Raw genomic sequence first — 12,926 nt, 5'->3', positions numbered from 1 at the left:
TTATTTATTTTCCCTTTCAAACTTCAACTACTTTCACATTGTTACAACACTGTACATATCCAATAATATAACATTTGAAATGTCGATATTCTTTTAAAACTTGTGTGTGTAATGTTTCCCTTTTGTTTACTGTCTATTCCATTTGCTTTGGCAATGTAAACATGTTTCCCATGCCAAAAAAGCCCTTTGAATTGAATTGTTTTTTTGCTTTGGATGCGTCTCAATCCACTGCATTCGCCGATGTCGCTCATCCCCACCTGTGGTGAAAGTTGACAGAGCGAGAGCAATGTTTGTCAAACCATGAGACATCCCCAAAAAATCATCCTTCTCACAAAATTGTCTGTAGCGTCTGAACGGTTTGTCTATAATGAACCCTCTATGGAAAGTTGAGACTCTCACGAACACCATGGTGTTGCTCAATGACCCCAACAAGCATCTTGGGACTCAAGTCGATACAGCCGATCTGTCAACTTCTGTCTGTAGCGTCCGAACAGTTGGGGGTACACACTAATATAATCCCTCAGTGTGAAGGTGAGACTCTCACGAACAGGGCTTAGACTGTAATGGGAGTAGACAGTATTTTCCTGGTTAATAACCCATTACTATCTAGACATGAATAAAACAGATGTATCTGTGTTACATCACCAAGTTTAGAAGTAAACTCATTGATAAAAGAATGTTTCACTACTAGAGGATACTACTGTATTATCTAGGTCTAAGACTATATTTATATATCAGCTAAGAGTTGTTAAAATCCCCTAAAGTCAATGTCTGTGCCCCAGCGAAAACCTAATTAGCATAATAATCTATCTCACATAGCCGCATGCGGTGGTTTAACACTTTTAACCTTTAACGAGGCAAGTCAGTTAAGAACAAATTCTTATTTCTAATGGCGGCCTACACCGACCAAACCCAGACAACACTGGGCCAATTGTGCGCCGCCTTATGGGACTCCCAATCACTTCCGGTTGTGATACAGCCTGGATTCAAACCAGGGTATCTGTAGTGCCGCCACTAGCACTGAAATGCAGTGCCTTAGACCGCTGCGCCACTTGAGAGCCCTTAAAACAATTCCATATAGGTTAGTAGAACCCCCCGGCTTAGACAGGGTTGACTGTTTAGTGTATCGCTCAGATATAGGACAGACACTTTTTTTGTGGGGACTATAGTTGTTCCATCTATTGAATCTGTTATTCAGTGCATTTGTATGGGCTAATAGCAGTAAGGCCAAAAATAATTCCTCATCAAATATTATTTTTGATACTTCAAGGGGTCTTAAAATTAGAACCATCACAACAAAGTGCTTACCTCCTTAGTTTAGAAATAAATTATTTTGACCATTTTAACCACATTAGCACTCTGTTTTGAAGTAAGAAATAAAATGTGTTCCACATTTTAAAGGAAAATGACACAAAAAAATACTTTTGGGACAATGGGACCTATAATTATTTGCATTTCAAAAGTCACTTCTGACCTCCATTACATTTTAGTGATTGCCTCCTCTAAACACCAGGTGGCGATGTTGATCACCATTTTATTACTAAAGCATGATCCCTTGACTTTCGGGTTTCATTTCCAATCCCTGAGTTTACACAGGCAGCCCATTCAGACATTTTTTACACTAATTGGGCTTTGACCAAATCCCAGATCTTTTCACATCAGAACTTTTGGGTACTGATCAAATTTGTAAAATAACAAACAAATGGGGCTGCCTGAGTCACACATTTTTGGTTGTTCAAATGTGTAGTTTATGGAATGCATAATTATTTTTCAAATGCACCAGATGTCAATGTCATTTTGGATTTGTGATCAGTGCCTCAGATGAAAAAGTCCATTTATCCTGATATATCCTTTGATTAGACAGAAGTTTCTCTATAATAGTCCATTCATCAAAGTAAACAATTACATGAAAAAACTAAAAATGATAAAACAATATTTTTTTTATTTTGTAATACCATATATAATGCAATTGCATATCTTTGGCGAAAATAAACTTTATAAACATTTTATTAACAGAGGTTAGCATACAAAAACCAAAAGGTGTCTGTCTAACAGACATGGCAGACGACTGACTGATACTGGGTTGGCAGCTTTAGTTAGTTCAACACAAAACGCTTTATCAGAATCAATAAATTGCAACTGCATTTTTGAAAAAAATACAAATATTTTTTTTTTTTACATCGCATAATCAATATCCAATAACAAGTTTTCAAACAATGAAGCAATCCTATGTATGCAGCTTTGAGTCTAACATAATGTATCACTGTGTAAAGTGAATAATATAGACCCCTGGGGTACCCCACGGTGTGTCTTAGAGCCCCATGTCATGCAGGTATTCCTAAAGATCCATCTCAAAAACATTCACTTACTAAGAGACTCAGGATAAAGTTCACTTTGAATCTGATAACATCTTCCTTCTAGCTACAAGCACTACAGCATGAACAAGTTACTGGAAACTGTCCTCAACTATCTAAGTTTCAACATAAGTCCATGGGGGTACCAAGACTAACACCAGGGCAACCCTCGGGAACATGTAGATGACTTCTATGGTGGCAGGATCCTAACATGTAAGAAGGAGCGCCAACTAATATCTATGGTGCGACTACTTCTGGCAGTCAGAATATTATATAAACTTAAACAATACTAATTCAGATAAAGGCTGTGAAGTTTGATGATTAAAATCAACTTTCAGAGAAGTTCTTAATAGTTAGGGAATATCTATTCATCTGAAATGTCTACGTCGGCTTTCTCTGTACAACACCACTGTTGGCAAAAAAGGGTTCAGGATCAATTTGCTCATAAATTTTCTTCTATCCAGTTCAACAACAAAACAAATCGGTACACTTGGCAGTCGTGGAAAGACAAAATATATTGGCAAAATACTTTCTCAGCACAGATATCTTTATCACTATATCACATAGTGAAAGTATTGGTCTATGGCAGTAAAATGAAGAAAATAAAACAAAATTAATCAAAATAATTTTCCAGAGGAAGTAACCTTTCCACTCGCTTCAAACGACCATTATTTGATAGAAGTTCCATTCAATCGTCCCATTATAAATTAATTATAATAAATACATTGATGATTTAATGGACAACATTAATTTGTTCTTTGTTTATTCACAGACAGTAAATGTCCATCTGTCCATCATATTTAGGAGAACCGCGGCTTAGTTCTAAGAACAAAGTGATTCCCATTCCTGAACACCAAAATAAACTGCATGTCAGACTACAGTCAGTCCACAAGGTCAGAGTACTACATTTCCTGTTAGTTGGCTTCTAGAGCACCAATGTTACTGTCAGTCACACAAAAACTGTGAGAAGAGGAACATGGTCGCAATGGCACAAATTAATGTTTGGCACTGCATGCAATCTATATTTATGGAAGTGAATTAACTTTCCACTTCTGTTGTATAATGTTACATTAAGTGGGCTCATGACAGAGGGCAGTATACGGTCATACAGTGAACCAACTAAAAGCAATTCTATCATATAGGCATGCTGTGGGCTTTTGGCATTTTGCTTACTAATGCAGGTTAATGCATGCAAGCGCCGAAAGAAAACCAGTCTAGCCTCTTCTCTTCACAAGTTCTGTTGCAACATCCTGTACTTCCCGTCACTGAACTCTATGCAATCAACTGGCAGTAAACACATTACTGTACAGCGGAGCTAAGAGGGTGGTGTGCTTCCTGATTTTGCCCTCCCTCCTCCCTTCGTGTTTTCTTTTTGTGGAGCAAGACAAACCAAAGCCTCTTTCTGTCAACACAGTCTAAACTTTGCCACAGCCAACAACAGGCAGTAAGTAGTACAATATTGTCAATCTAACCTCACTACAACGTTTTTATAACTAAATCCTTGTCTTAACTTCCCTTTGGCCTGAATACTAAGCGTCAGTAGGTGTGACTAATATTACATGATTGAAAACTGAGCAGCACATCTGCCAGTGAGTGCTCTCATGCAAGCGCATCGTCTCGGGATCACGATGGTTACAACCATAGCTGTGTTTCAGCCAGATACACCTTGCATAGGACAGGGTAGGACAGGGTAGGGTTAGGGTAGGATAGGGTAGGACAGGGTAGTACAGGATAGGACAGGGTAGGACAGGGTAGGACAGGGTAGGACAGGGTAGGACAGGGTAGGACATGATAGGACAGGGTAGGACAGGGTAGGACAGGGTAGGACAGGACAAGAACAGGATAGATCAAGAGAAGAATCACAAATACAGGGGCCTGTGTCAAATGTGTCATTTCTCAGTTTACACACTAAACACAAATAATGTATGTATAACAGAATAAGAGGGGCCACAGAGGAAAAGCCATGAAGAGGAGTGGGTTCTGATGGTACGACGACGTAATGACGTTTTCCTCTCAGTGGAGGAAACCAGAGTGGACTCTTGCCAATCTAGCAGTCGGTCATCGTTGTTTTATTCCTTTTCTTAACACGGCAGTAGCAGAGTTCCAACATTTCCTTTGTTGCGTTTCCCCACCATGCTATTAAACCCTGACATGGAACCAGTCCAGTGTTCTGCTCTGGGATCAGGTTGTTCCGATCACACTCTAAACGGCCAGTGCCATGAATCATCTCACTACTTCAATACATTCCCTATACTGTATTGTTTTTAGACACCAGTGTTGTCATCAACCCAAGAGAAATACCAACATTGAACTAATTAAATAATATAAAGAGCAGTTTAAGGTTACAAATCAATTATTGCATATCTTTGTATGTTATTTCCAGACCAAGGTTATCGCCTATCAAAAAACAGTGGCATGTTTTTATTTGATTTTTGCACGGAGAAGGGAGAAACTGACGAGGAGATGAGAGGTTAGTTGTTTGTTACAGACATGCACTCATTCTCTTATAAATAGGTTCACTTGGAAGAGGATACAGGTTGAGGAGGAAGCATGCAATGCTTTGAGTTTTAAAAACTTTAAGCTTTTTCTGGTCTTGTCTTTCTTTTATCCAGAAGAAAATCCTTTGAATTGCGAGGATCTGTGGCGAAGCCATCTGAAACAGGCAGTTCGTTTGGATAGATGGGTATTGTGATGGTTCTTCACAGTAGTCCCCAAGCACCCCACTTAACCCCACCCACCTGACATGCCCGAGTTACAAAAGTCTCAATATGGCTTTATTCTCCTGTGTGAATGATACTATTGCCATTTGTTGTGTTGGGGTAGGGAGGGATTTCCCATCCCATCATGTGTCAAACCAAAAAACTGGCTCAAAAATCAGCAATCAGAAAAGCAGGAGGCGGCACAACCTGGACCTATCAGTAGGACACACAATCAGATCAGGGTTACAGGGGCGGGAGTCTGAGGGCGAGGCAGTACGACCACCTCATTTCCTGTTCAGTTTTTTGCTCTTGGCACTGCGTTTGTTGAGCTCCATGGAGGTACGGATCCCAGCCAGGTGAAGCAGAGACCCAGCCGCCTCCTTCAGCTCCTCATCCAGCTCCGGCTTGGCTGTCACCTCCCTACGTGCCCTCTTACCCGCCGGGCACTTCACCGAGGAGGAAGAGGGGGAGGGGCGACGAGGAGCAGGACGGGAGTGGCTGCCCCTCTCGTCCCGGTCCCCGAGGTCGGAGTCCTCCTCGTCGCTATGGAAACCCTCGCTGCCGGCACGGCGTGGGCGGGGTCTGGCGTGGCCTGGGCCTCCTTCATCCAGGGAGGAGAGGGAGGAGGAGGAGGAGCGGGAGGAGCAGCGCTGCAGGGCCATGCTACTGTAGTTGTGGTCCTGCTTAGGATCGCTGCTCACCAGGACCAAGTCTGGCCGGGACAGGTCCAGGGGACTGTCTGGATCACCTGGGAGAGGGAGGGAAAGAAGAGAGATGAGGAAGTAAGGAGAGGAGAGGGAGAGAGATTGAGGAAGAAACAATCTTCACACTAAAGAAACTGTGTTTCTGAATGCAACAGGGCAGTAGGATTAGTTTGTGATCAAGAGAGTCAAGTGTTTTTAATCCAATAAGCGGCGGGCTAGGGAGTGTCCGTGTGTCCAGCAGGCTAGGGAGTGTCCGTGTGTCCAGCGGGCTAGGCAGTGTCCATGTGTCCAGCAGGCTAGGGAGTGTCCGTGTGTCCAGCAGGCTAGGGAGTGTCCGTGTGTCCAGCGGGCTAGGCAGTGTCCATGTGTCCAGCAGGCTAGGGAGTGTCCGTATGTTCAGCAGATAACAGCAATTAAGATTCATAACAACAGCAGAGGCAGTAATGTCTCGTGGAATGAACACTATTAAGACACATGGGGGGGGGGGGGGGGGGCATGAAATACAACACCACTTATTCACAGGAAGATAATTCTATATGCAACCTTGTCTGGCTTGGAACGGGAATATGCAGGACTTCACTGTGCTGTTGAGTGTACATAGTAAGCAATAGAGAGACACAGGAAGATGTTTTACAAGGGGTGGATAGATGCTGGGCGAGTGATGCTGGGCGAGTGATGTAAAAGCATTAAAAGAGGAAAGCATGAAACGGGCGGGTGACTGAGAGAGAAAGTGGAAGAGAGACAAAGAGAAAGGGAGGAGAGTTGTGATGAAAAGGTCACAGAGAGAAGCAAAGAAGAAGAAGAGGCATGGTGTGGGGTGGCGTCTCTTACATGGGTTGGCGTGGTGATGACCAGGGGCAGAGTTTAAGAGCATCATGGCAGTGGCAGCATCTATGTCAGACTCTGGAAGAGGAGAGAACATGCATGGTGGTCAGTGGAATAGCCTGAGCGCGCGTGTGTGTGTGTGTGTTTGTGTGTGTGTGTGTGTGTGTGTGTGTGTGTGTGTGTGTGTGTGTGTGTGTGTGTGTGTGTGTGGCCGGCAAGGGGGCTGTAGAGGGGTAAAGGAAGATTCCTAGCTCTCTCCATACCACACTTCAGGGGCTCTAAATTATTTATAATCAACTAGAGTGGAGACTGAGTGCTCTGCTCTACACTCTATCAGCATCACCAGGGCCTCTGTAGTCAAGGTTACCAAACAAGAGGGTAGGGGAGAGAGAGAGCGTTAAAGTGAGAGACACCGAGACAGAGACACACACACACACACACACACACACACACACACACACACACACACACACACACACACACACACACACACACACACACACACACACACACACACACACACAGAGAGAGACAGAGAATAAGAGAGACAGAAGTGGAGGATACAGATGAGAAGAATCTACCTTGAGGCATCTATGATTAGAAATCAAATAATGACTAAAATGACAGTTGAAGATGAGAGGATGGTGATGCTGAATGTTTTGCCGGCCAATGTTGCATGACAAAAATGTGTAGAGGCAACAACCATGTGAATTTGAAATCACATGCACTGGATCAAATCTAATACCAATCATATTTCTAGATCAGGGATGGGCAACATGCGGCGGGCCCTCTTGTGAAGACCCACAAATCAATCCCACCCTCCCCATTCTTTTTTGTAGAATTGCAAAATTAGTTTTAAAATTGCTAAATCTTCTCTCAGCCCAATGGCAAAATGTGTAGAATTGCAGCAAACTTGCTTTAAAAACATTTTCTTTACACCTCTTGGCAAAATGTGTAGCATTGTACAAAATGAGCAAAAAAAGGCAGGAATCACCTTTGAGGGAGCAGTCCTGCAGGAAGTGGTGTCTGGGTGGTGGGGAGGCACTGGGTGGGGAGGCGGGCGGTGTGCAGAAGGTATGTGCTGCAGGGAAGTGCTGCTTCTTCAGGGCCTGGATCAGGTTGGGTCTGTACTCTGGGTCCACACACCACAGAGAACCCTTACCATTCACCTGAAAAAAACATCACATACTACATCACAAAGTACAGGAAGACTGACCCTGAGAGGTGTTCATTGGGGTACATCGTAGCAAAATGTTTCAAAACTGAACATTTCTTATTGGATAAATTCATATAGCATCTCACGGGTAGTATCAACAGATACTTTGGTAAAGTACTCATCATGACTAGACTTACTAGATTTTCCACGGCAAACACCTAGAACTTTTTTGCCTGCGTGGCTGACTCTCACGGTAGTCTCCCTGTAGTCTGACTAGCGCTGGGCGATATGGCCAAAACAATATATCATGATACTCTCATTTTTGATGGTATGGCGTCATGTTTCTGAATAATAAAAAGTTCTAAATATGTTTTATGAGTATTGCATGACCCTAGGATATCAACAAATGAATTCTAAGTGGTTTTAACAGGCTTTCTCCATTCAGATTGTTTTATACTCTGCTAAACTAGGACAAACTTTTCATTTGTTTAGCACTGTATCAAAACATTGTTGTAGACGATATTGTAAAAATCCATACCGGTATGTTGATCCATACCGTTATACCTTAAAATACAATCAAAATCACCCAGCCCTAAGTCTCACTGAGTCTCACTGTAGTCTTACAGGATTTTAGTGGCTTTAGCTGCCATAATGACTCATAATGCAGTCACCTGAGCATGTGATAAACAATCCAGACCCTGCTGGGTGAACTGCATGATGGGAGGAAAACAGTCGATAAACAATCCACACTGTCCTTAAATGATTTATTACAGGGTGGGACTGAGTTTAGCTTTTTATAGTGCTGTCCATGTGATTTGCCTTTGTAGAACCTCTCACTACAGTAGCCAGAGACATGTGAAGGCATTGTCATAACCAATGCAAGTTCATGAACTACCACTGAGACAACACGTCTCCATGGTGTTCTCACAAAAAAAACAAATGTTTACGTGTGTGGGGGGGGGGGGCGAGAACGAGTGTGTAAATGGTTCTCTCATTATGTGTCTGTGGGGTTCTGTCCAGGAGGAGGAGGAAGGAGAGAGGAGGGATATAACCTTGACTCAGATTACCAGCCGGCTCGCAGGCAGGAAGGAGGAAATGTCACCACGGCAACGCAAACCACCAGGCAGCGTGTGTCATCTGAAACCAGTGCTGCGCTCTCTCAGCAGACGGGTGGGCTCACACTGAGCCCCCAGCACACTGAACCCAGAGAGACTGTCTACATTGTGATGCACTGGGCAACAGTCCTGCTGCCGCTAAGCTAATTTCTACTTCTAACTGGTCTTCAGCCCCTCCTAGCAAACTAGTTTTTATCTAGCCACTGAGCCCATTGTAACAGTATAGTTATATTCTCTTTTTTCCCCCGAGCTGAGCTTGAACCAGTGTCCAACACAACTACAGAAACAGTGTCTCTTTCCTATATATGCTCTACTTTCTCCTCACTTCGTCCTTTCGTTTCCCTTCTCTACCCTTTCTTTCACAGACACTTGTCTCTCTCCCTCTCTCTTTGTTTGTACAGGTCAGGTCTTCAGTCCTGGGCTTGTCCTCTGCCTGGCGCTACAGTTGCAGTGTGTGTCCACTGCCTGGTCGTGGCACTACAGTTGCAGTGTGTGTGTGTGTGTGTGTGTGTGTGTGTGCGCGTGCCTGGTCGTTGAGAGATAACTCCCCATCTTACTGCTGCGTTTGCATTTACTCTGAAGGAGAGAGAGGAGGGTCTATGACCTTGACTGCTATACACCGGCTCTCCCAGCCTTATCACAGCGAGGGGAGGCACACAGGGGGCCGCAGGCAGGGGGCCGCACTACACTGGCCCTGACACACATACACGTCAGGGTGGGTTAAAACCCTGGCCCTGCCCATCAGCCATACAGAGAGCTGCAAATCCTATACAGGCACACAGAGTGGAGGTGTACAGTTAACACTGTTAGTCAAACACTTTGAGCACATTGTCAATGTCACACTACTGCCACTACAGAATATCAGTGAAGAGCTCTAATGACTCTTCGTGGCACCTTTACACAACAAATCATCTCAATGGGGAAGGATGCTTTGAGTTAATTTCAACCCCATAAGAAGACCACTTCAAACCCACAATGTCAACATATCAATCTCACCCTGCAGTGTCAGCATGACAACTTTTAAATGGTTAAATAACATGTTAGTGTGACCCTTGTGAGAATCAAACCCAGGCACTGCCAGCTCCTTGCAAGGTAAACAAACAGTGTGTGTGTGTGTGTGTTCACTCACCTTTCCCAGGCTCCTCTCCACCTTGCGGAAGCACTTGTTGAGTGACAGGTTGTGTCTGACGCTGTTCTTCCAGCCGGTGGGGGCGGAGGAGAAGTAGGGGAAGTGCTGTAGGATCCAACCATAGATGTCCTTCACCGGCAGCCTCTTACTGGGGCTCTGCTCTATGGCCATGTAGATCAACAGAGAGAATGAGAAGGGAGGCTTGGACTTCAAAGAGTCCCTCTGCGACGAGGAGTAAGAGGATGAAGACGATGGGTTCTGAGGGGCCCCGGGGTCACCCTCGATGTCAAAGAGGGGGCTGGCGCTGGGTTGGGCCCCACCGGGCCCCCCTAGGGTAAAGTTCTGGAGCAGGTTCTCATGGAGCCAGTTGAGGTTGGTGAGCTCCTCATCCTCGGAGCCACCGGATCCCCGGTCCAGGCTGGTGGCCAATGGGCTGGCTGCGCCGCACTCCGCCTCCGGGAGAGTCCCCGCCCCCCCGCATAAGCCCCTAAGCCCCGCCCTCTCCTCCTGCATCCCCGGCGTTTCAGCTTTCTTATCCGGCGACATCCCGATGATTGGACCCATTAAACCAGGCAGGTCTGGAGAGGGGAGAAATGGTTAGAAAACAACTGCAGGATAGGACGCACTAGTGGGGGGGGCTACAGCACACAGAGACGGGATGCCACAGCACACAGAGAAAGTGGCTACACAGAGACGGTGGTTACATAGGCTAGAACCAGTGGCTTTAAGTGGCTACATAAAAATGGTGGAAACATAGAACTTTCCTTCACACAGCGACACAGTAGTTATGCTGGGGAATGAGGAGGGAGCTGCTTTCCCAACACCACTGGAAACGTGAAATAAATTGATGTGACACATTGAAATGATGTGCTCTTCCAAGCACTCAACGTGTTTGTCTAAGGTTGGCCTGAGGGCAAGCATGGTCAGGGTACAACCCCATCTGTCTGTCCCGCTCTCCCGCTCCTCTCCCACCAAATGGAGAGACTATCCCCTCTACTCCTCCTTTCTGACCCCTCTCCCACGCGGCTGATGGTAGAGGCTATCCCCTGTCCTCCTCCTTTCTGACCCCTCTCCCGCGCGGCTGATGGTAGAGGCTATCCCCTGTCCTCCTCCTTTCTGACCCCTCTCCCACGCGGCTGATGGTAGAGACTATCCCCTCTACTCCTCCTTTCTGACCCCTCTCCCACGCGGCTGATGGTAGAGGCTATCCCCTGTCCTCCTCCTTTCTGACCCCTCTCCCACGCGGCTGATGGTAGAGGCTATCCCCTGTCCTCCTCCTTTCTGACCCCTCTCCCACGCGGCTGATGGTAGAGACTATCCCCTCTACTCCTCCTTTCTGACCCCTCTCCCACGCGGCTGATGGTAGAGGCTATCCCCTGTCCTCCTCCTTTCTGACCCCTCTCCCACGCAGGCTGATGGTGGAGAGACTATCCTCCCCTCCTCTCTCCCTCTCCAGCCGAGAGCCTTTGAGGAGGACCTCTAAAGTGTGGGAGACGAATCCAGTCTCTCCAGACTGCTCACGTCTCCGCCCACCTCATCTCAGACCAGACCACCTGCTTGTTAGATGCCAATGAGCATGAAAACATCTGCATAATCCTGTCCCGGCTAAAGGAGGGAGAGAGAGGAGGGCATCCTTCCTTCTTACACTGCCTTGAGTGGACAGCTCTCAAATAAAGAGCCACCTGCCCTGCAATCATCTAGCAGTCAAGACCATTACTTAGCTTAACTCAACCCACCTGATACCACCTGATAGCAGAGGGATTCAACTGCCTGTCCTCCTTCCACTATTCAAAAGCACTGAGGAATTCAGCCAAGTCAATATGAATATTGTTGATTAGCCTGGATAGCGATCATCTGGTCTCCCAAAAAACAGCTAAGTGAAGCTAGGCTACATAATGTTCTGTAGGCCTGTCCTGAAAGACTCAGACCCTCTCCACAGGAAATAGTCTCACATACTTTGGGCAGTCCTCCTCTGGAATGTTTGCACACATTTAGTAGCTACTTCTACTTCATAAAACCAGCGAAGAAATATAGGCTATATAGTCCAATTATGTCAATGCAGCTGCAGTAAATACTAACACAGATATGCTAGTGTGTAGAGCACTGCATGATGGTCAATGAGGCCAACCAAGAGCACAGCAGGCAGCCAGCAAGAGATATCACCCCTCTCCTCCCCCCTCCCTCTCATCCTCTCCCTGCTCACAACAAGCTTTAATCTATGTCCCCAGTGTCACCATGACAACCCTGCTGCTGTCACTTCAATTAAGAGCAGAAATCCTCCCAACGAGAGAAAGAGAGTAAATGGGAAAATAAGTTATCCATCTAGGCTGGCCGTGTCTTGACTGTAGCCAACAACCAAATCAGCATTCAGCTTGTGGGAACCTTACAGTCTGTAGGCCACCACCAAACGTCCCAGTAGAGGCAGATTGTGGCTTGGGTTGTGCTGAGCTGATGCTGCTTGGGCTTGAGGTGGGGCTGGGAATGGGGTGGGTTGTGACTAGACTGGTGCTGGGCTCAGTGGTCTGGGTTATGTCTGGGCTGAGGCGGATGCTTGGGGTGGAGGTTGAGGTACACTGAGAAACAGAGGGCTGGAGGGCAGCTGGGGCCCATCCTTTCACTGTTGTTGTTTAAGAGGAATTGGGTCAAGCTCTGCTCTGGACAGAGAAAGCAGGAGAAAGAGGGGGAGACGGGAGAGGGAGGGCATAGAGTGGAAGAGGAGAGAGGAGGGAGCAGCCTCAGAGCGTAGCGATGGAGGGATGATAGGAGCAGAAAAGAGGTCAGGGATGTGATGTGCACCAGAAACCCCCTGCCACTCATCCCACCTCTAGGTCTAGGGTTGGCTAGTCAATGGAGAAAGAGAGAGAGGAGTAGAAGAGAGAGGGGGGAGGAGAGAGGAGTAGAAGAGGGGGGAGGAGAGAGGAGTAGAAGAGAGAGGGGGAAGGAG

General features: G+C 46.0%; 1 protein-coding gene across 4 annotated transcripts in view; it reads right to left on the bottom strand.

Annotated features, from left to right (window-relative positions):
• Positions 1-1,922: 1,922 nt before the first annotated feature.
• foxn2a (forkhead box N2a) overlaps positions 1,923-12,926 on the bottom strand; it is a 30,728-nt gene continuing 19,724 nt past the window's right edge. For 2 of the 4 annotated variants that reach the window (XM_055889972.1, XM_055889974.1), the window contains exons 2-5: positions 9,983-10,560; positions 7,577-7,751; positions 6,589-6,660; positions 1,923-5,801 (exon numbers count right to left, since the gene is read on the bottom strand). In XM_055889972.1, coding sequence (XP_055745947.1) covers positions 5,338-5,801; positions 6,589-6,660; positions 7,577-7,751; positions 9,983-10,546 — 1,275 coding nt within the window. In that variant the 5' untranslated portion in view covers positions 10,547-10,560 and the 3' untranslated portion in view covers positions 1,923-5,337. Of the gene's footprint in view, positions 6,135-6,588; positions 6,661-7,576; positions 7,752-9,982; positions 10,561-12,926 lie in introns of all 4 variants that reach the window. The other 2 variants (XM_055889976.1, XM_055889975.1) reach the window with 2 other exon arrangements.

This window comes from Salvelinus fontinalis, chromosome 30 (genome assembly GCF_029448725.1).
Source record: "Salvelinus fontinalis isolate EN_2023a chromosome 30, ASM2944872v1, whole genome shotgun sequence".
In the NCBI taxonomy this organism is placed as follows: domain Eukaryota; kingdom Metazoa; phylum Chordata; class Actinopteri; order Salmoniformes; family Salmonidae; genus Salvelinus; species Salvelinus fontinalis.
The sequence above is the reverse complement of the archived record's forward strand: the minus strand, read 5'-3'. Positions and strand labels throughout refer to the sequence as shown.